Here is a 23543-nt window from a genome sequence, read left to right as displayed (position 1 = left end):
CTGATTCCTCATGATACACCATCACAAATAGTACCTTCTGAGCCAGGTCTACTACCCACTCCTAACCTTCCCATAGATTCTTCAGCTCCGATGCCCCCCTTCACAAGACCCGTTACCTTGCTGGTACCAATAAACCATGCCAGATTCGAGGATCTTTCCATCGAATTCCACTTCAGAGGGCTCTAAAAGATCTTCCCGACTTGTCCCCCAAGCTTCATTTGCATCGTTATTTACGACTAACTATAGCCCATTCCAAGACAAAAAGTTAGCAGGAGGCTCTTCGACACCCCCAATGGTGAGAGACTATGGAAAAGCTAGAAAGTACTGACCAAAATGAGACTCAATCCTTGGTGGATCATCTGAGTCACAAGAAAGTCATCAAGACTAAGTGGATTCTCACAACCAAGCTAAAAGCTTATGGGACTTTAGACAAGTACAAGAATCGCCTTGTAGTGCAGGGGTTTCAACAAAAACAAGGCATTGACTATGAAGAGACTTTTGCCCCTACTGTGCAATTGGCATCTTTCCATTTGTTGGTTGCGCTTTACCTACTCATCACGGTTGGCCGATCTACCAAATAGATGTTCGTCTAAGGGCTAATAACTCCTCAACGATACTTGGAAGACAATTTGTCCTAGCCAATTTAATTATTGACTAGTGAACTTAATTTTTTGAGCACTAGAACAATTATTAAACTAATTTTAAGAATTAATATTTTGAAAAGTAATTTAATAAGATGGATAATACTAAAAATGAGATTAGAAGACTGCCACTTGGCAAAACTTGCTCATACAAGTGAAAAAAATGTTTTTAGGGGTTGGTGGAGTCTATTCCAACCATTGTGAGAGAGAAGGAGGTTGTTAGAGAGCAAGGAGAGGCTGCTGATGTGATTTGCAACCACCAAGGATCAGTCCTACAGCATGTGGCAACAATTTGGAGCCCTCTAAGAGCAAGTGAACACAGCCCAAGATCCTTCTGGTACAGACTACAACATATAGGACAGGGCAACAATCTTTTCGATAGTCCTAAGCTATAGGTGACAACTTCCATGGCTATTGAAGCGGGGTAGCAACATTTTTTCAATGTTTCTAGCAAATTTCTCTCTCTACAGGATTCTCTCTCATCCCCTAGCCATCTCTCAAGTTATCTCAGTATTTTCTAGTAGTTTGAGCCATCAGAGGAAGAGATTTCAATCTATACTAGAAATTAGGATTCAATAGTCGCCTCAAGATGTGTACTCAAAATTAAGAACCTAGGACTTAAATTCCAATAGGAAATTAAGAAATTTCAAGGAGATTCAAGAGGCCAGTCAACCAACATCAGATTTGGGATTGAATTTGTCTTTCAAGGAGCAAGGTAAAGGCCAATCCCCAAGCAAACTAAGGGGCAAATTGGTTTGGAGGCTTACTAGTCAATTTTGATAGCAAGAGGCACTTGGATTAGCGGAGATCAAAGGATCTCAGTTGTACTTCTTCCATTTGCAATATAAGATAAAGAAATACCACAAGGGATCCTACTTTTACAACCAACTGGGTGTCCAATGTCCAAAATTAAAGTGGTAAAATGTGCATTTTCAATTTATGTGAATTTTATGCTTACTGTAATTAGTGTTTAATTAGGTTATTTACCACCCTATCTGAGAAGGAAGGCTGGTTTCAAAGTTCCATTCCCAAGATACCATCAGTTCCCTTGAATTGACGGGCCCGAGATACTTGATTGAAGGTCAAAAGCTTTGCCCTAGTGCTGAAATTGTATTCAATTGAGCATTATAGCAAGAATGACTTCACATAGTAATATGTAATCAAGCAGGGATGATGCCTCTCACTCTGAAAATTCATAAAATATTGTAAAAAATGCAATGCTCGATCTTGGACAAGGCACACAACATGGGCAACAAATTGAGAATAAGGGAATTGAACAAGAGGTGGGTCCTTTTAGGCCTTTAGAAACTGATGATTAACAAGAGGAAGAGAAATTTGATGACTAGTTTAAAGATCAATTGAGAACAACAACTAAAATGCAATCGACAAATGATCCTCAATTCATACACTTTTTGTACCCTTAAAAGAGGGCAGCAAAGGCAAGAAGAGAAAATTGTCTTTAAGAGCTTTAAGACAACAAGATGCACCGAAGGAAGAGCCAATACAGCAGCATAATGCTCTAAATGTGGGTCCTGAGCATAAGCAAATGATGCTAGTGGGGCAATCAATGCATATGCAAGGCCAACTTGGAAGTACCAATCCAATGCTTTTTGGACAGTAGGGCATATATGCAATGATGGGGCAGCCATGATACTTTGGTAGTGGCATTACTTTCCATGCTATGGTGGATAAGAGACTGCACATGAGAATGTATAGCACTACTCTTTATGGTATGCAACAACCAATGCATGGTATGCAAGGCCCAATGTATCCAGGTATGGTTGGTAATATGCACAATCACATGTATAACAATGCTGGCATGATGTTGCAACACAAAGTGGCAAGTTTGGCAATGCATATATATAGCCCACTATGTTTGGGGCTCGCCGTATTAACCGGTCATGCAAATGCTCCATATAGTGTTAGTCTGAGGAAAAATGCAACTAGTAATGCATGCAATGTATAGGAAAATGTATCTTGGTATGGTTGGCAGTATGCAAATTCCCATGCACAGTCACATTGCAATGGTTCAAAATATGCAAACAAGAATGTTTCCTAATGCATTTGGTGCTCCTAGAATTTCAAGTACACATGAGGGGCTAGTCAACTAGGTGCAGTGTTGCATATTAGTTTAAGTTGGAATTGCAACAATGTGAAAGTATAAAGCATCGCAATGCTTAAGGGAAAAAACGGCCTACAACCTAGTAGAGATTTTGAGGCAAGTAAAGTTAGAGGTAAAGTTTCCATATGCTTCTTGGTGAAGCTTCAACACTATTTCACCAATAGATGCAAAGTGGATGGAAGAGGATGACTTGGCAAACCATCCTCAATTATTGCAGCTTTACCGAGATGCCTTTCAATTGGAGCCGACTTCGATTTGGACTCAGTCAAGTTCAACACAATAGGGATCCGAAGCATTGCCTCATGCTCAAGGTGGGTTTAGCACTTCCACTCCAATTGTAAACAACTCTCGTATGTAGTGGATCTCGGATATGATCAACATGCATCCAAGGTACTGTGTTGACAGTATGTCTACCTTGAGGTCGCTACTTAGTGTACTAGTCATTGTCAGATGTATACAAATGAGTATGAGTTTCACCCGGACAGTGATACTATACCTTTGCATCAGTTTATGATCAATTTGGCATGAGTTTTTGCCTTGATTTTGAGATAAAAATACTAATCGGTTTCAACTCAATTTTTGATTAGTTTGAGAACCATTTATGGTCACTTTTGGGATCAGTTTTGCATCAATTGCTGATCAGTTTTTGCAATCAGTTTATGATTAATTTGAAGGTCACATTTGCAGCAATTTGTGATCAGTTTTCAGATCAGCAAATGACTAGTTTATGATCAGATTTTTGCACAATTTTCAATGGTTTACAGCCGGTTCCATGGATAGCAGCATGTTAGTAAATGCACCATGGTTTATGCTGAGATATGCTTTACTATGATCTATCATTCATCGTCTAATAGGTTCTGGTGGAGGGAGAGGAGCAAGTGCCAATGCCTTCATAGCCGGTGACTCACATTGGTTCTCTATTGTCTCATATCTTGGTATATGGATTCCATTTCCGGAGTATCTCTTAGCTTCTGAGTTCTTTGTGCAGTGTCCTTTTCTATTGCAGTGTTTCTCTTTCCTTTGTCTCGTGTTCAGCAGTCTATTACAGTAGTTTTCCACCCTTCCATCACTGCATCCACTTCTAACATGGTATCAAAGCAGGGGATCATTGTTTCTGCTGCTGTTTCAGGTCTGAATTATGACTTTTCGTCTGCTCTTTGGACCTGTTCTGACTGCTGCGACTGATTTAAAGCCTGGGCGGCCTTTGCTAATTTTCGGCCTGTTCTGCTCTTTTCTCAGCATTTGGCAGTCTGCCATTTGTGTTTACAGATTTCTAGGACTGTTTTCAAGGCTAGGGACCTGTTATTGCCCCTTTCCAATCTGTGTTTTGGGGACAGCAGGCTGAGGCGACCTATTTTCCTGCAAATTGACTGCATTTATTGCAGCTACTGACTGCATTTTACTGATCAGCCTTTGTGTTTTGCTTTTTTGCTTCTGTACAAGGCTGGGCGACAAGTTACATGCTGCTTATTTTCTGTGTTTGGTCCGTATTTTCCTTTTGTGCTACACTGCTCAGCTTTAGAGAGGGTTCGTGTGCATCCAGTTGTCGTGTTCTCATCACTACACTCTAATTACTGTTGATCTTTTCTCTATGTGCTTTCTTACTGCTTGTGCAATCCTTGTGACTTTGTATTTTTGGCATACTTTTCTCCCTGAAGATCCCTTGTCTTTCTTCATCTTCTCTGTATCTCCCTCCTCATAGTTCCTCCGGCATCTCCTCCTAATGGTCAACATACCAACATTATTTCCTCATCTACAAGTGTTATGTTAAAGGCATGATGTGTTCAACTTCAAGTTTCTATGAGGATGCTATTACTTGGTGCTTTAGATGTTCCAGTTTCAGAGAGGGGTGCCATATAGTGAAAGAAGAAGAAGTCTCTATGCTATTATTGCGGCGAGAAAGACCACCTCCATAAGGACTATAGGACATTAGCAGCTTTACGATAGGTGCATGCACAAACAGTGATGAAGGGTGACGACTCTCTGGGCGAGTCTTCCTCATCTCCAAGTCCATGTTTATACTCCAGCTATGTGGCCCTCGCAATGGCTGCAAGGGCCTCTCTTCCAAGGTGCTAGGACAAATCATACGGTCATCCCTCACAATTCTCCAATGCCAAAGAGGGCGTGTAAGAGGATGGTGCAATGGGGCTGAAGAGCCTCATCTATAGAGGTATACAGGTGCACAAGTTCCCGAGAGGGGTTTCCGTGACACATCGACCGAAGTCTGGCAAGTTCAAACCCTAGAGCTCGAATTGACATCCAAGTTCATGATGAGCTAATTCTTTAACAGAGAGCAGGATTGGCTCCTAGTCAAAGCTCACATGAGGGGACACTTTGGAAATCTAGCCAAAGGCAGGGAATCCATGGTCACATATGTTCAAAGGCATTTTTGATAGGTTGGTCTTGTATGCTACTGCAAGACATTGTTGACAAATATCAAGAGCTGCTATGATTCTTCTCTGTTTTTAGGAGCTTATACAATCGACATTGACATCAACATCAAGTTCTCGAGGCACCTTGGTGGTGGCTTGCACACCCACTACTTGGGTATCCATGGTTCTACTCCAGTGGTCCTTGTTGTATGTACTATGATGGGCCATTATCATTGTATATTCTATTATATCATATCACCCATGATTTGAGAGAGGGTGTTAAAAGATATACTAGTTCATGGTTGAGTCTGTGCATGTCAATGGGCTAGGGTACCAGGATTCCTAGATTATTTAGGCATTTTATTTGGCATTTTATATGGTCATTTTAACATTTATTGCTGGCCGACTTCTCAAGCACTACTCCACCATAGTTAGTATCATGCATCATTTGTCATTCATCGTCTGACAAGTTCTGGTGAAGGGAGAGGACTAGATGTCAGCGCCTTCACAGCCAGTGACTCACATTGGTTCTGTACTATCCCATATCTTGGTATATGCATTCCATTTCCCAAGCTTTTGAGTTCCTTGTACAATATTCTTTTCTTTTGCAGTGTTTCTCTTTCCTTTCTCTCTTGTGTTCAGCAATCTATTACAACAATTTTCCACACTTCCATCATTGGATCCACTTCTGACAGCTCATTCCAAGGGTCATATTTTTGTATCACAACAAAAGTATGCTCTTCAATTGATAGACCAGTATTGCACTGATTAGACACAACCTATGGCCACAACTCTTGATCCTACTATTTACTTATCTAAGGATACTCTCGATCAACCCTTCATGAGTACACATATAGGTCTATTGTAGGGAAGCTTCTTCGGTTGATTCATACTAGGCCAAAATTAGCATACTCAGTTGGTTTACTTAGTCAGTATTTCACTACACCTAGAATGTCACATTAGACAGCAATGCATCTAGAATATCACATTAGACAGCATATTTACGTGCTTTGAGATATCTTAGATGTACCTATTCTCATGGCTTGACTTTTAGTCATGGTTTGTGCTTACACAGCTATATAAATTGTGATTGGGCAGGAGATCTTGACACCCAACGTTCTCATGGCAACTATCTCTTTTCCTTGGGCAAAGCTCCAATTTCTTGGTCCAACCGAGCAAAAGATAGTGGTGGCTTCCATGGGGTTGAGAGCTCCCTACAATGATACTACAAATGCCAACTACCCGAGGAGCTTACTAGCAGCACTTTAGTTCCCTTGTGTTGCTCCAACTATCATCTACTGTGACAACCAAAGTGCAATTACACTAGCCAATAAACCCAATATTACTCCGCGAACGAGGCACATTGTAGTACACTTCCACTTCATCAGAGAGCAAGTTGAGCTAGGCACTATACACCTAGAGTTTGTGCCTTCCAATGATAATTTTGTAAGTATATTAACGAAAGTGGCCAATCGACTGGTTCTCCAATATCTACTTCCCAGGATCATCGGCTTGGGTACGCCCTTCCCTACTGCTTCAGACTAACAGGGAGAGGGTGACTCCCTCTAGCTTTCCTTTCCAGTTTGAGAGGAGGCAGTTTCTTTTCACTTGATCGTAAAAGGGTGTTACTTATACATTCATTCAAACGTTATATATTTACTTTGTACTTGGTATCTTCATCCGCATCATCAAGATGACCATGATTCTAAAAGAGCGCTTAGGCAAGTGAACAATTCCCTTGCAAGGGCACTGTCTAAGGGGCACCGTTGCATAGCATTTTGCATAAGCATATTCACACTAATTGTCTCTTGTATAACTCTAGTGCATCAACATTTTGTTCTTGTAAACATGCATATGTGAGCATTTATCCCTTTTCAATCTTTGACTAGTGGACTCCGGATCTACCATATTCACGACATTGCACATGGCAATCTCCCTTGCTTGCTTCGCTTGTTCAGCTTGCCTAAACCTATCTTTTTTGCCTCTACCACATACCCCCCTATACGTCCACTATTCTTTATTGTTGATATCCACTGGTGATATGGATAGCCTTGTTTGTTTTGTGAAAGTCTTGGGATTGACATTCCCTTATCATTCTCCCTTTGGGACATTGTTACTCAATAGGCCAAAAACTTATGGCAAACCCTCAATGATAAATCTTTTGAAAAACAAAACAAAAATCCCTCCCTTGTTTAATAAAAAGTCCATTGTGTTTCCATCCGCCTTTGCAAGACTTGGTAGGCCATTGAGCAACTACGATGCTCTGGCCTCTTTGAGGTGAACACTTGCTCCCTTGGTAAAATTACCATCGCCTCTATAGTCTAGGTAGGTCACTAGATAGCCAATGTGCACCCTTTGCCCGATGCCTTGGCTGCTTTGGGGTGGGACACTTTGTTTTTGCAATTTGCAGGTGTTGTAGCTTCATTGTCCACACCTCGTTCACAGAGGATATCTTAGTTGGAGCTGTCAATCATCATCCTCTATCGTTAGGCGACTGCTCAGTGCTACCGCCCAGCCTGGTCACCATCTTTTGCTGCTACGTTTTGCAATTTCAGACCTTCCTCAAGTTGTCACGTCATCATCACAATCTGCATTTGCAGTTTTCTACTCCACCTCTACCTATCTGACGCTGATTCGGCTAACATCCACTACTACGTTAGCTGCTACCAAACACCCACAGAGGTTGCCTTGCTACAATTCGCGATCTGTCAGAGTATGACACACTCTCTAGCTCATACTCTCTACCCCTATCCTTGAGACATGGGAGTTCTAGTCAATATTTCTTCACTGCATAGTGTGTTTATTGCATGAGCATTGTATTCTATTCAAATTCATTCAATTTCTTATTCACTGTGTTCATTGTCTCTAAGTTACCCTAACCCTAACTATGTTCTTTTAATAACTTGTGCTATTGTCGTACAATTGTGTCTGAGTTTCTGTGTTAGGGTATTTCTCCACAAAGGCACCCTACAATAAATCGATCTGTGTGAACCGAGTACCGGCTTGACCTGCAAACCTACAAAAACATTGCTTGCAAACCCATGTGACCTATGTAACTTGCAAAAGACCTATGAAAGTGATATACATGACCTGCAGCAGACCTATATGGCATGCATGACCTACAACACACCTATATAACCTGCAATAGAGCTATGTAAGTAACTTGTGTGACCCCTATCCTCGAGACATGGGAGTTCTAGGGTCAGTATTTCTTCACTGCATAGTGTGTTTGTTGCATGAGCATTGTATTCTATTCAAATTCATTCAATTTCTTATTCACTGTGTTCATTGTCTCTAAGTTACCCTAACCCTAACTATGTTCTTTTAATAACTTGTGCTATTGTCGTACAATTGTGTTTGAGTTTCTGTGTTAGGGTATTTCTCCACAAAGGCACCCTACAATAAATCGATCTGTGTGAACCGAGTACCGGCTTGACCTGCAAAGCTGCAAAAACATTGCTTGCAAACCCATGTGACCTATGTAACTTGCAAAAGACCTATGAAAGTGATATACATGACCTGCAGCAGACCTATGTGGCCTGCATGACCTACAACACACCTATGTAACCTGCAATAGAGCTACGTAACTTGTGTGACCTACAATAGACATGTGTGACTTGCGTAACCTGCAACACACCTATATAATTTGCAGCAAACTTGTGTGACCAAAGACTAACAAATCGATCGAGGTGTATCCAAAGAAGCAGACAACGTAGACCTCTCGTGGCGTCAATTTGGATTTCCTTGACCAGCACATAGGTGGGTAGGGGTTGCAGAACGAGATGAAGTAGGCAGGCACCACAAGGTAACGGTTGATCCAATGGGCCCAAGCACTTTGGAATTCACACACCCAAGTACATGTCCTCTATAGAAAAAGGGTGACACATTCAAGTGCATGCTAGCTCAAGCTTACAGGCTGATGAGTTAATATGTTCGTGCAATTCAAGGCAAGGTATCCATTTCACCGAATGGTGAACATGTAGTGGCAGGTTTAGGGACATCTATTATATTACAACAAATTGTGGCCTTCCATAAGTGGGCTGTCATCTTCTATTTTACTATTTACAAGTCAAATTTCCCCAGTTGCTTATATCCACGGGTGGCTTGAGGCATTGCTCTTACATTTGCTTAAGGAAGCTGACAATGGACAAACGCAAGCTCCTCTCATTGAGGAGATTCATGATGGGCCAAACGGATTCATCGAGGTTCTCTTTTGCACCCTAGAAGCTCGTGCTCAAATAATGCAGAATGTCCCTTTATTTTTGGATGGTCAATTAGCTCAAGTTGTAACACGGCAGCCCATGGAGGAATTTCAGGATGTTCTTAGGCAAGCACATCCCATTTCAGTGGAGGTCGAAAACTTCCCTTTGCATCTTTGGCAGCTTCTTCCTTTAGTCTTGCAATCTCTTGGGATAGGGTTTAGTGGAGCCTCACTTGGCATCCCGTAATAGAAATAGAGCTTGATATAGGCACGCCTCTCCCCACTAAAATATGTTTTGAAGCTCTTGGTTTGCATGCCTTGGCTTATGAGTTGAAGTGAGGAATTTGACAAGGACTACATAAGATGCATGCAATGAGGTTGCTTCATATTTGAATGTAATCATGATCCTAAGGTATCATAGCATCATGGGAATCTAGATGTTGGGATGCATCAAGATTCAAAACTAGATGGCAAACACAATTAGAGCACCAATGTCTCCATCAGACTCTGACAGAGTTCACAACCAAGAGATGACAGACTAATAGAAGAAAATGGCAAGCTAACACCCCCTCTCAAATCTTGGGAGTATATGAAGACCCAACAATCTCATATGATGAAGCATGGAAGCCTGTGGGAGAGGCTTTGTGAAGAGATCCGCCACATTGTCCGCTATGAGACAATAGACTACTGCTAACTCAAAACACACACTCTCGAACAAAGTGGTATTGAACCTTAGTGTGCTTCATGTGAGCATAAAACACGGTTCTTAGACAAATCTAAGGCACTCTCATTATCCACGCACACCTATATGGGTCCTATCTATGGAAATCCAATCTCTGCCAATAAGCAATGGAGCCAAACTGCCTCCTGAGTTGTAGAACAAAGTGCACAATACTCGGCCTCCATAGAAGATAAGGCCACAATAGGTTGCTTCTTGTTGCTCCATGAGATAGCTCCAAATCCAAGGGAGAAAGCAAAACCTATAGTGGAGTGTCTGGACTCCACATCATCCACCTAATCTAAGTCACTCCATCCAACAAGAGTGGCCCCCTCTCCATACATGATCCCATAGGGTCGAGTCCCCTGTAAGTAGCACAAAACGCACAAAGTAGCTCACTTGTGAACTTGAGCCAGAGTCTTCATGAGAGAAAGCCTAGTATGGATAAGCCAAATCAATGATCCAACAAGACACGTGTACCTGGTAGCATCAAGAAAGGGATCTCCGGTAGAAACCAACTTGGACTCCATGTCCATGGGGCAAGAAATAGACCGACACTCGGCCACACCAAACTCTAAAAGAAGCTCGGAGATGTACCTGTATGGAAAGATAAAAATGCATAGTTACCTGGAACGGGGAACAGGAACGGGAACGGGACCCCCTGGAACGAGGGGAGCGTCCAAGGTCGGGGAACGGGAACGGGGGGAACGGCACATGTCTTAAGTGCCCCAAATATGCCCTGCATGACCCAAATTGCCCCAAAGAATGTCGCTCTAATTGCCCCAATACCCGTCAATGCTTGAAATTGACCCAAATGTCCCAAAATTGATTCGATTACCCCCATAGCTCCAAATTGCCTTGAATTGCCCCAATTATCCCAATTTCCCTTGAAATTAATAATATAAATGGATGAATACCTTGGAATTGAGGATCAGTTGAAATTTGGTTCTGATTTGCAAGAGTTGATAATGCATCAAATTTGAACTTTGCATGGACTCCTAATTAGCTTGTGGTTTGTCTTGATACTTTGAATCTTCAACCCGAGAGAGAGAGAGAGAGAGATTAGTGTGTGCACATTAGGCAATGGAGATGGGTGAACATGTGGTAGAAGGACTATGACCCAAGCAAAAAAAAAAACGGGAAAAAACGTCAATTTTCAGTCAACAGGCCTGGAACGGACGTTCCAAACAGGGAACGGCAGGGGAAACGACAGGGAACGGCAGGGAACGTTCCCTGGCCGTTTCACCTCCTTGGAGGGTTTGGAACGCGTTAGGCCGTTCCTACAGGCTGGAACGACCGTTCCCTGTTTCTATGTAAAAATGCTCTATGCCATCAAGTAGACCTCCAGACCAAGGAAGAAGTGAAGGATCCCAAGATCCGTCATGTCAAACTCTTGCCGCAAGATCTCAAGAGTCCGATCAACCTCTTGTGAGTCACTCCTTGTGATAATCAAGTCATACACATACAGCATGACTAACACACAAACTCCCACCCTCAATCTTATAATAAAGGTTAGAGTCATGATTTGATTGATGGAAGCCACTATGTAAGAAAAATCGATCAATCCCCTAGTACCAAGCCCTAGGATTCAAGCCATATAGAACCTTTCGCAATTTATATACATGATTCTCCTTCCCCTGCACAAGAAAACCAAGAGGCTGTGAAACATAAATCTCCTCCTCAAGGATGTCGTTCAAAAAGACAGACTTCACGTCCATCTAAAATGACAAACCAATGGTGAAGGACTAATAGAGCCGAAATAGCCCAAATAGTAAAAATACAAGTTGTAGGTATGAAAGTCTCTAAATAATCAAAACCCTTGGCAACAAGCCTAGCTTTATGCTTGTCCAAGGAGCCATCACCTAGATACTTGGTCTTAAAGACCCACTTAACACCAATCACCTTCCACCTCCGTGGACGCGGAACCAACTTCCAAGTTTGATTGCACTCGATCGCATCAAGCTCCTCCTACATAGCACAGCACCAAACATCTTGTGCAAGAGTCTCATCAACTATAGCAGACTCATGATCCTAAAAAATCTGTGACATAAGATCATAGTTCACACAAAGTGAACTGTCTCGCTGGGCTTGTATCCTAGCTGATCTATGTGGGCCTAAAGGGGAGTCGCAACAAAGTGAGTAACACTTGCATCCTCCATGAGCTGTCAATACCACCAAGGAATGATGATAGGCTCATCCTTATGTGGGGGAGACCAAGAGGCCTCTAGTACCTATAATGTACCTATCTGAAAAAGAGACTCCCCCTCATTGGATAAAGGTACATCCTCTCATCAAAAGAAAAGTGTTCCTCCTCAAACAGCTTAAGTTCCCCAAAAGACACCTTAGGGGACAAGGAAGGAATAGAAACACTTAATGAAGGAGGAGGAGAAGGAGCCGTCAGGGATGGAAAAGGAGCAAAAAGGGGAGAAAGAGGGGATGGAGAGAGGAGTCATCAAAGACGAAGAAGAGGTGCAAAGAGGTAACCTAGAAGGAAAGGATGGAGCCGATGGTGAAACGGGGTCAACTAATGATGAAGAACCACTTGCACAAGATCATCAGAGGCTAAAGCCTCATCAAAGATAACATCCCTGCTCACATCAACATTTTGTGTCAACGGGTTATGAAAGGTGAGAAGAAACGAAGCTTGGTTGGATGTGAGCTATGGAAAAAAGCAAGAGCAAGAAGAGAGAGAGAGAGACATAAATGGGAACTCCAACAGTCACAATGTGTAACCGAGCCTTCATTTATTCAAACTGTCACTAAAAGAATAAAGAATAAAGTGACAGTGATAGGCATCCACCACCTACAGTGTACAGTGGCAGGTACTATTAGTGTAGTAATACATGGGCGGCTAGGCAAAGGCACATTTACCCCCAACAACCTCCCACTTAAAGGTGAATCTGCCCCAGTGAGGAGTGAAAAGAAAAAGAAAAGACAGTACAATGTACACATGTACAACAAGATGAGGAAAAATGTCATCTCATCATCTAACGCCCATCAATCTCCTGAGAAAGGCAAAGCGCTCAGTAGTGAGACTTTTGGTGAGCAGATCTGTAGGATTTTCATCAGTGGAGATCTTAACAAGATTCTCCACGACCCCATGTATGAAGTGATACCTCACCTCAATGTGTTTCATCTTCGCATGGAAGACCAGATTCTAGGATGGCTGAATAGCACTCATAGAATCTAAATGCAGCATAGGTATAGTATCAATCCCAAGGTCATGAACCAAACGGCCCAACCATATGGCATCCTTGCAAGCCTCAGTGGCTACAACATACTCGGCCTCAATGGTAAAGAGATCCATACACTTCTGAACCCTAGACATCCAAGAGACAGCATCTCCAGCATAGGTGAATACATAGCCAGAAGTGGACTTCCTACTATCTGCATGTCCTGCATAATTGGAGTCTGTGTACCCCACAACTCCAGTATCCTGGCTGCCATAGCAAATACACATATCTGCTGTGTCTTTCAAGTATCTCATGATACCCTTCACGGCATCCCAATGTTTCTTGCTAGGTGTAGCCATATAGCATGCCACAACACTAACTGCAAAGACAATATCTGGACGAGTGGCTATCATGGCATACATCAAACTGCCCACGGCTGATGCATAAGGAATCTGGGCCATCTTGGCCCTCTACTCATCCGTCTGCGGACAATCGGCCTGTAAAACCTTCACATAAGAAGGCAATGGACAGCCAATAGGCTTTACGTCCTGCATGCGGAGACGCTCAAGGACTTTATGAATGTACTCCTCTGGGAGAGGTAGAGTAGTCCTTGATGCCTGTTGCACTTAATGCGCATACAAAGAATGTGAGAGACCTATCCCAAATCCTTCATCTCAAAGCTCTTCTTCAACTGAGATTTAAGAGCATCCAGCTCATCATGAGCTTTCCCTGCTATCAGCATATCATCCACATAAAGTACCAAAATAAGCAATGAGCCATCACACGATTTCTTCGTATAAAGACATGAATCCATAGCACTCCTACTGTAGCTCTATGACTGCATAAAGACATCAAACTTATGATACCACTCCCTAGGTGCCTGCTTCAAGCCATAAAGACTTTTCTTCAATTTGCACACTAGGTGCTCTCTGCCAGATTCTGCAAAACCCTTAGGCTGCTCCATGTAAATCTCATCATGCAAATCCCCATGCAAGAATGCAGTCTTGACATCTATCTGATACATGTTCAAGTCAAGCTACGTAACTAAGGCCAAAACCAAGCGTAGGGTGGTTATCTTGACCACAGAAAAAAAGACTTCATCAAAGTCAACTCCATGCTCCTATTTAAAACCCTTAGCAACAAGTCTTGCCTTATAAGCCGGCTTGGGGTGTCCAAGGATACTTTTCAGCTTGTACACCCATTTGCATGGCAAAGTCTTCTTGCCCTGAGGCAATGCAACCAAATCCCAAGTCATATTCTTGTGCAAGGAGTCAATCTCAGATTGCATAGCCCTCTCCCAAGGGTGATTGTTACCCCTGCGCATAGCCTCATCATAGGTGAGAGACTCTCCTGCATCTGTAACCAAGACATAATGCATCGAGGGCTCAAATCTATCAAGTGGACGTCTATCTCTAGTAGACCGTCTCACGACAGGCTCTGCTACCTATCCAACACCCTGGCCATGTGTACCAACTGATGCTGCAAGCTGACCACCTGGCTATGCAGGAGCACGTGGCTCCTCTTGGAATATAACCCTTGGTTCTCAGGTTGCCTATGTATCTTATCTTTATGGAATACTACATCATGGTTGCGGATGACTTTTCATGCCTGCGGATCCCAAAGGCGGTAACCCATCTCGCCTACATCTCCATAGCCAAGGAAAATGCATTTGACACTCTTAGGATCCAGCTTAGTACGCTTGTCCCTGGGCACATGACAGAATGCCTCACATCCAAAGACACGTAGATATGTATAAGGCGGAGGTTCTCTAGTCCATACCTCCTCTACAACCTAGAAATCCAAACCACTGGAAAGTGATCTATTTATGACATACACAGCTGTAGTGATTGCCTTAACCCAAAAGCTCTATGATAAGCCTGCATGGCTAAGCATAGTGCGTACACGCTCCTAGATGGTTCTATTCATCCGCTCAGCCAAACCATTCTGGGGTGGGGTATAGGGGGCAATCAACTGACGCTTAATACCCCTCTCGTCACATAGTTGCTTAAAAGCACGTGACACATATTCTCTCCCATTGTCAGTCCTAAGGCATTCCAGCCTATGCCCAGTCTGGTTCTCAACCAATATAAGCCATCTCTGAAACACAACCAAGATTTCTGACTTAAACTTAATGGGATAAGCCCAAACTTTACGCGAAAAATCGTCAATAAACGTCACAAAATACTTTGTACCACCCATAGACTGATAGGGCATGGGCCCACAAACATCCGAATGTACCAATGCCACGGGCTCATTTATGCATATCCTACCAGACTTCTTATGCGTATTCCTAGTCTGCTTGCCATAAAGACAATGCTCACATGAATCAAAACATGTGTAGTCAAGGGGCGGTAAGTACTACAAACCAGAAAGCATTTTCATTCCCTTCAAGGACATATGGCCCAAACGGACATACCAAAGAGATACATGTGGGATGGAACGGACTGACAAAACATGATCAATAGAGGACCCATTAACTACAAGAGGATAGAGGCTGCAAGCCTTGGCACCTCTAGCAAGCACAAGTTTGCCATGGTTGATCTTCCAGGCAGAATCCCCAAATGAAATATGAAATCCAACATCATCAAGCTGCCCTGCAAGCATAAGACTGCATGTAAGCGTAGGTACATGATGTACATCCTGTAACAAAAAAGTAATGCCAATAGAAAATTGCAGCCATACATCCCCAATGCCAACAATAGCAAGTGATCTGTCATCACCCAAGCCCAAAGACAGTGCGGTAGGAATGGAACCACTCACAGCATGGTGTAACATGAAATGAAGCACCATAATCCAAAAGCTAGCACTGCACATACATAGAGTGAGCCTCGATCAACGGCATAGCATCACAAGAACTAGCTGCAAGTATGTACTTCCCATCGGAGTCATCAGTCTCTATGACATTTATCTCCTCGATTTTTACACTAGATTTCACAGGTACTATGCTACGATCAGATGGCTTTTCTTGTACTTTGTCTTTCTCCTTCTCTTTGCACTTCTCATTGCGCAACTCATGACATTGTGAGCGCATATGACCCTTCTTGCCGCAATAATGACATATCACATTAGCATTTCTCCCACGAGACTTGCTGTGCGACTTACCACGCAACTTAGACATAGATTTCTGCGAGTCTCTGCCATGGCCATTCCCACTGTCATTCTCGTCATTACCATCTTTGCCTCTCTAACAGTCAAAGCATGCGACACACGAGAGGCATCCGAGTTATTACGGTTTCTCTCTTCCTGCAGAAGAGCACTCTCTACATCAAGCAAGTTTAAAAGAGTAGCAGGAGCACATAAGGCAGTGCGGAATACATCCCATGACTCACTCAGAGTCCCAAGCAAAAACAATGAAGTAACCTCATCATTAAAGGTAATACCCTGCGAAGTCAAGTTCTTGAGAATAGCATGAAACTGGCTCAAGTGAGCAAACATCCTCATATTCTCTTTCATGCGTAGATCCATAAGTTGCTTTAACCAATACATTTGACTTGCTGGACTTTTCTTGTCATAGAGGTTTTTTATCTTATCTCAAAGCTACCAAGCACTCTGTGCTTCCTCAATCACATTGTAATGCACCTGTTCAGTGAGAGACAAGATGAGCATGGACTTGTATAACTCATCAAGCTCATCCCATTTGTAATCATTCATAGTTTCAAGCTACTCGCCATGCATCCTTAGTGGCCTTATCCGCGATTTCTGCACCAATACCTGCCAAACTTGGCTCTTCCAATAGGAATAATTCGTACCATGCTTAGTAATGTTGAAGATAGCACTGTCAGTGGAAGAAGAATCCATAATGCAGTCCAAGACAGTGCAGACAGTTCAAAACTACTTGCTGTTTTCTGCTGTAAACAACCAAAATACCACAAAAAACAAGGCAAAATGACCACGAACTAATAGCTAATGATGTTGCCCACCAAGTATCATCAAAAGTATATAAAATCAGAATGATCAACATGAAAATTTCACATCAATCCATGCATAATTACTTGCTGTAATAAATTACACCTGATTGACTGCAACCTGAGAACTGAATAAAAGCACTGAAAGAACACTTCAATACCTTTGTAGCAATGCCCTGAGGGTGCCTCAATAGGCTGGGAAAATGCTTGGGGGACGGGGGAGTGACGGAAGCTCGGGAAGGTCAGCTACGGCTGCCGAGAAGGAGACCCAATGCTGTAGGTATTTGAATGGAAGCTAAGAATGCCACGAACCAAGCTCAGGAAGTCGGGAAACCTTGCTCTAATACCAGTTGAAATGTGAGAAGAATCGAAGCTTGCTTGGAAGTGAGCTATGGCGAAGAGCAAGAGCAAGAAGAGAGAGAGAGAGAGGCAAATGGGAACTCCAACAATCACAATGTGTGACCGGGCCTTCCTTTATTCAAACTGTCACTAAAAAAATAAAGAATAAAGTGACGGTGAAGGACATCCGCCACCTGCAATGTGTAGTGGAGGGTACTGTCAGTGTAGTAATACACGGGCAGCTAGGCGGAGGTGCCTTTACCCCCAACAGGTTAGAGAGTCTATAGCCCTTCGTGGTTGTGCTACAATCCACAAAGATAAGCTTCTATGACTTCAAGTGAAGTTTATTTTTATTTCTTCTTGTCCACATGGACATATGCATCACACCCAAAGATGCGAAAGTGGGATATATAGAAGGCTTCTTCCCAAAGAAAGCCTCATAGGGAGTCATGTCTTGCAATGCGGAAGTTAGAGACATATTATAGATATGCACAACCATAGCAACCGCCTCACCCAAAAGAGAGCAAGGTAGACTCCAATGCTCCAACATCGATCAAGCCATCTCAAGCATGGTCCAATTGACGCACTCTACCACACCATTCTCTGATGGTGAGTTCAAATGGAAATACTCTATCCGAATGCCATGATCCTTACAAATTTTGGAAAAAACATTAGAGTAAAACTTGCTGTCGTGGTCAGCTTGTACCCTGCCTACCTGTGTGGGCAGCATTGCTAACAGACAGGCAGGGTGGTGGTGAGAGAAGACAGGAAACCGGGAGAGGCAGGCAGGGTGGAGGTACTGGCAGTCAGCCCATGTATCACTGGCAGGTCATCCGTTCAGGTCATTCCACCTTTATTTATCCTTCTTTCTTTTTTGTTTTCTCCTTTCTTCATATTTTCTTCAAGATTCTACAATGTTAACCTCACATCCACTCTCTCAAATCCATCTCACACCACTGCTGCCTTTCTTCATTTACGTGAATGTTATGCACTCCCAACCATACTTTCATAGAAATATAATCAGAGGAGATCATACAAGAGTCGTTATATGGTTCTATGTTTAAAATTGGCATCACTATATCGGTGCCCTTCCCATGTAATGAGACCTGTCTTGTGTCAAATTCAGTTATATAAGTGGCACTTTAACATCGCCTATTGTGTATGTTGCATCAGCAAAGAAGCTTATACTCTCCCATGGCTTCTATCCCCCATCCCCCCAAGACCTACCTTGAGAGGCTTGTACATATGAGTGAATTTTGATTGTAGACAGCTCCAGCTAGACTGTTGAGCATTTGTACTTCATTGTATCTTTTCTTCTGAGTAAGATAACAAGCCACACCTTTTTTCACAAAAGGGGGGGGAAAGGCAAAGGAGCTTGTGGTTCGAAACAGATCTTGAATTTCACGTCCACAGTAAATTAGAGCCAACTTGCAAGAGTCACAATATTCTATTATGACAGCAAGCTAGCCCCTATGCAATTGCTTATCTAATGTGGCATTTTCTCCTCCTCGTGTTAACAAGAGCTGCGTCTACTATGCTCCTTCATCCATTTATTCTCTATTAATCAATGCGAGACATTTGAATCAAGTCTGAATCATTAAAATACCATTAAATTTCTCACCTGAGGGGGCATCAGTCCAGGTGGAGGCTGACCGTAAAATATCTGTTGCCCTAAACCTGCTGCCCCAGGATGGAAGGTTGGCAAACTAGTAGGCACACCTCCACCACTCATAGGAGAACGCATCTGCTGAGCAAACTGGGCCTGTCCACCAATAGGAGATGCAAACTATCAAGCGTATGGATGTCAGCTGTAGGAGATGCAAACTATCAAGCGTATGGATGTCAGCTGAAAGCATCCCTCTTAATGCAAAAGGCAGACCATGAGAGCCTTACTTGAAGCCTCACCCTCCTTTCCTCTTTTGTTTGAGCAGGTGCAACATATAGCGGTTTGCTACCAACCATTTTTCCATTCATGTCAGATATCTGCAGTGCTTTTAAAACATCAGATGGAACACCAAACAAGTATGTCTCAAAGTTCCATGGCAAGAAGAGTACAAACTTACTGCTCGGGAGGCTTCATCTGAGGAACTGAATGCAACAAAACCTGAGCCTCTACTTTGGCCTTGAGGATCCCTCATCACCTTCAACCGACATCCCAATGTTAAAGCTCCCACATAAGAGATATATCATCTTTGAACACACTTCTAAATGCATGCAAGTCCATAACTCGGTAACAGGGGTATTAAAAATAGATCTACAACACGTGCAAGAAATGTTAAATCATATTAAATCACATTATATCAGCTCACACAGGAGCAAAAAACTTATCTCAGCTATGGCTCTCACTTTGCAGGATGTTATGCTGCCAAACTCAGAGAACAAATCCCTCAGCTTTTCATCGTCAATTGAGTCATCCAAATTTTTCAAATACAGGTTAACACCTTGATACTTCTCAATCCTGGCTTTGCGTTCCTGTTCAAATTTTGCCCTCAGTTCAGCCTCCCTCTCAGATTTCTTTTGTGCTCTACCAACATACCACTCTTTGTCATTGAACTTTCTCCCATTCAAGGCCTCAACAGCCTGTAATGCATCCTCAGCATGCTCAAAGTTGACAAACCCAAAACACTTTGACTTTCCGTCTTCATCTTTCATCACCACTGCACTGCTGATTGCTCCATGTACACCAAATATTTTTCTGAGATCATCCTCCGTGGTTGTATCTGCAAGATTCTTCACATAAACATTGTTAAACTTTGTGAAACCAGTTCCCTTGTCTCTTTCCTGCCTCCTAATAAACGGTCCAACATAAACCTGCTTGTCATTTAAAAGCATCCCATTAACCTTCTCAATAGCACTCTGAGCCGAATTCTCCTGTTCAAATTGCACAAAGCCATACCCCTTTGACTGGCCATTGCTGTCTGTAGCAACTTTGCAAGATAATATGGGACCAAAGACAGAAAATGTATCATAAAGAGCCTTGTTGTCGATGCTTTTATCAAGGTTCTACAAAAAGGGCATTTTTCACCAAAAGTTGATTAATACAAATATGATATAACCGTCAAGGTAAAATCATCACTGAATTGAACTTGAAACCATCGAAAGGTGCGTACTTTAATAAAAATGTTGCCAGTGCCACTCTTTCGTATGCTGGGATCCCTGTGCGAGAACATTATTCTGATTGGTTTTCCACTGATAGGAGTGAAGTTCAGCATGTCAAGTGCACGCGCCGCTGCAATAAAAGAGATCATTTTGAGTGTCAAGGCTTTAATGGATCAGGCAGCTGATTAGAGATCTTTAGTGGATAGAGGCAAATACTGTCCGTGACTTTACATAATCCCTAATCCTAAGGCAATATCTAAAAGCAATGTATATTGTGAAATCCAAGCCAATGCAATACAGCTTATGAAGTACTGAGCGTTGAAATGCTCGAGTGGTTAATCTGGTCGGCAGGGAGCACAATGAGTTTTTGACAGTTTCACATGTGGATTTTCCCTTGTTTTTCCCTCTACTGTCCAACATCATGAGCTTCTGCTCGGGACACATTACTCAGGGCCGGCAGCCCCTGTCCACCCCCAACCGCACCCAGCTAGGTGTGTGGTCGCCCCCTTGCAGAAGCTGATGATGTTGTCGTAACCACAATAGGAATTTGTCTAAAACTTCTCCTGGAGGAGAAGCCTGTTTCTGATGAACAAACAAAACACATGGAGCCTGCAAATTTCTGATGTTGGCAAGCCTGATGTTTGTCCATTCAAGGCTGCTATGCTTATGATGGGAGGCCAATGAGTGGGCTGATGAACAGGAGGCCAACTTTCAAAAGTTGTTTTTACAACAAGTCTCCATGGCATACCATCTTGTGCGTTATTGAAATTGACATAAGCATATCCAAGGGATCGCCTGCTGATAAGGTCCCTGCAAACTCTAATGGAGACAACCAGGCCGATCTGGTTGAAGACTTCGTACAGCTGAGCTTCTGCGACTGTGGGCTCGAGATCGCCCACATACAGAGATGTGGACACAAACTGGTTAGAGGCAATAGGACCTCCCTGGGCCTGCACAACAGGAGCAGGGGCCTGCATTTGGGCCATTCTGGCGCGATGGGTTGATCAAAAATTTGGCCTGATTAGATCGGACTGAAGTGGATGATGTTGAAAATTGGCCCAATTCACGCCCAAATATGTGTATAAAATGATCTTGAATTGTCCCGAAATTAGGGTTTAGCAGCTTAGACTGTCGAAACAGGGGAGTCTGAGAGAAGTGCAAAATAGGAAGGGCTGCGATACCCAAATGCTGGCAGACAGAGAGAAAGAAGCAGGAGAGAATGTTTGTGAAATTGTCCGTTTTGCTCTCTCTCTCTCTCTCTCTCTCCCTCTCCCTCTCCCTCTCCTGGGGCTTGTTCTGTCTCTCCTCAGACAACAATAGATCTTATTTATTATCCCAATCTTTTACTTTTTGGTGGGGTGTTTCAAAAGGCCAATAATGTATTCCCTCTACTCTTTCCTCATTCCAAATTTCCTCTTTTGGTTGTAGTTGCGTGTATCTATAAAAGGAGACATCTCCAATGCAAACGAGTCATGCCTTTCACATTTTAAACAACCCCTCCCCCTCTCTCTCTCTCTCTCTCTCTCTCTCTCTCTCTCTCCTATCATTATCATCTGCGATATCTGTCAACAACATATCCCATCATCCAATCAGCGAGAATTGTTCCCTCTCTCACCAAAAAGAACACCTTTAGGACACCTTCACCCTTGGCATCTGTGTGGGGTGGGCCTCACCCTCCAAGCATCACACACCTGCTTCAAAGTTAAGCTCCCATGCCTCATATGCATCATGAGCCTTTGGAGAAATGTATGTTATGATACCTCTCACATGCTAAAATCAAGGGACCCTAATGTGAGAATTGTATAAATATGTTGTGTGTTAGCAACTTTCTTGTTGCCAGTGTTTTTCCCTACATCCATCGATGCAAGCAACTATTTCTCGTTTGAATGGGCATCATGTAAAGGTCATTCATAGCATATATTACACTGATGATCTATTTGCCCAAATCCATTGGTGCAAGCAACTATTTCCGAATCGAATACTCATCATGTGAAAAAGGATTTGGATGCTTTGTCTTCTTCGTGGTAAGTTAAAGTTCAATGTTGTATGAAGAGGCAAAGACTCACATGCGCATGTGCACAATGTGTGAACTTCATGTTCTTTCTTAACCAAAACAACCATTCCTTAAGATTCAAACATGGTCTAATCACCCTACACTTCCAAAGGGACACCTCCATTTTCTTTCTCCTCATACTTCTTTCAAGCATAACATGTTGACCCATAATGTCAAATACATTATTTTGCAATGGTTCACGTAACATTTTATGAATTTGACATTCAAGGGGCTAATATGTCCGTGTACTAGATCAACGAACCGTCATACTTTTTATTAACCAAAAAAGTCATTCCTTGAGACCTAAAGAGTAGTCTAGAAAGCCAACATTTCTCCATCAGAATGTGACATGCAACTATCTGAGGGAAGCACATCAAATAGCTTTGTATTAAAAATCTAATGAAGGCCAACAAAAGGCATTGAACATAAGCTTTAAAAAGCTTAAAAGGGCAAGGAATGATAAATTAGAAAATCAAATCGGTGTGACATATATGATGTACAAACAATCAACAAATGTATGTCTTTAGATTGCATTTTCAACATGGAAACATTACTAATGTTCTTTTTTAAACAAGGCCATTGAAATAAATATGGATTTAACAACTAGTACTTTTGGAATGTTATAAGGGCACTATTGCTTTTCCTCCCTACACTTCATGGGGCAATTTTGAAACTAATCATGAGAATCTTCTTTCTTGTTGCAAGGTTTGGTGGTGAAACCTTTAAGCATGATTTCCTCCTTTTGTGTGAGGATTGAAGTAATTTATGGGAACAAGCAACCAAGCCTGCTTAGAGGGCCTTCACATGTAGAACGCAAATGACAGCTCTACACATGTATGCTCTCTTATTGATGCCTTCACATAGGTAGATTGTGCTCTTCCACTCTAGCTTACCTACTTAGAGGGACTTCACATGTAGCA

The 23543-nt window shown here is 42.5% G+C and overlaps 1 protein-coding gene across 2 annotated transcripts in view; it reads right to left on the bottom strand.

The window, feature by feature from the left end:
* Window positions 1-21880, bottom strand: part of LOC148018970 (polyadenylate-binding protein 2-like) — a 39489-nt gene extending 17609 nt beyond the window's left edge. Inside the window, exons 1-6 of one of the 2 annotated variants that reach the window (XM_087701479.1) lie at window positions 21319-21880; window positions 20582-20700; window positions 19818-20474; window positions 19535-19612; window positions 19377-19454; window positions 19093-19233 (exon numbers count right to left, since the gene is read on the bottom strand). In XM_087701479.1, the coding sequence (XP_087557605.1) occupies window positions 19093-19233; window positions 19377-19454; window positions 19535-19612; window positions 19818-20474; window positions 20582-20700; window positions 21319-21556 (1311 nt within the window). In that variant the 5' untranslated portion in view covers window positions 21557-21880. Of the gene's footprint in view, window positions 1-19092; window positions 19234-19364; window positions 19455-19534; window positions 19613-19817; window positions 20475-20581; window positions 20701-21318 lie in introns of both variants that reach the window. The other variant, XM_087701478.1, reaches the window with a different exon arrangement.
* Window positions 21881-23543: the final 1663 nt, after the last annotated feature.

The sequence above is a fragment of the Lygodium microphyllum genome, chromosome 20 (assembly GCF_053477565.2).
Source record: "Lygodium microphyllum isolate KBCC chromosome 20, Lygodium_microphyllum_v1.1.10, whole genome shotgun sequence".
Lineage (NCBI taxonomy): Eukaryota > Viridiplantae > Streptophyta > Polypodiopsida > Schizaeales > Lygodiaceae > Lygodium > Lygodium microphyllum.
This window is presented reverse-complemented; position numbering and strand designations above follow the sequence as displayed.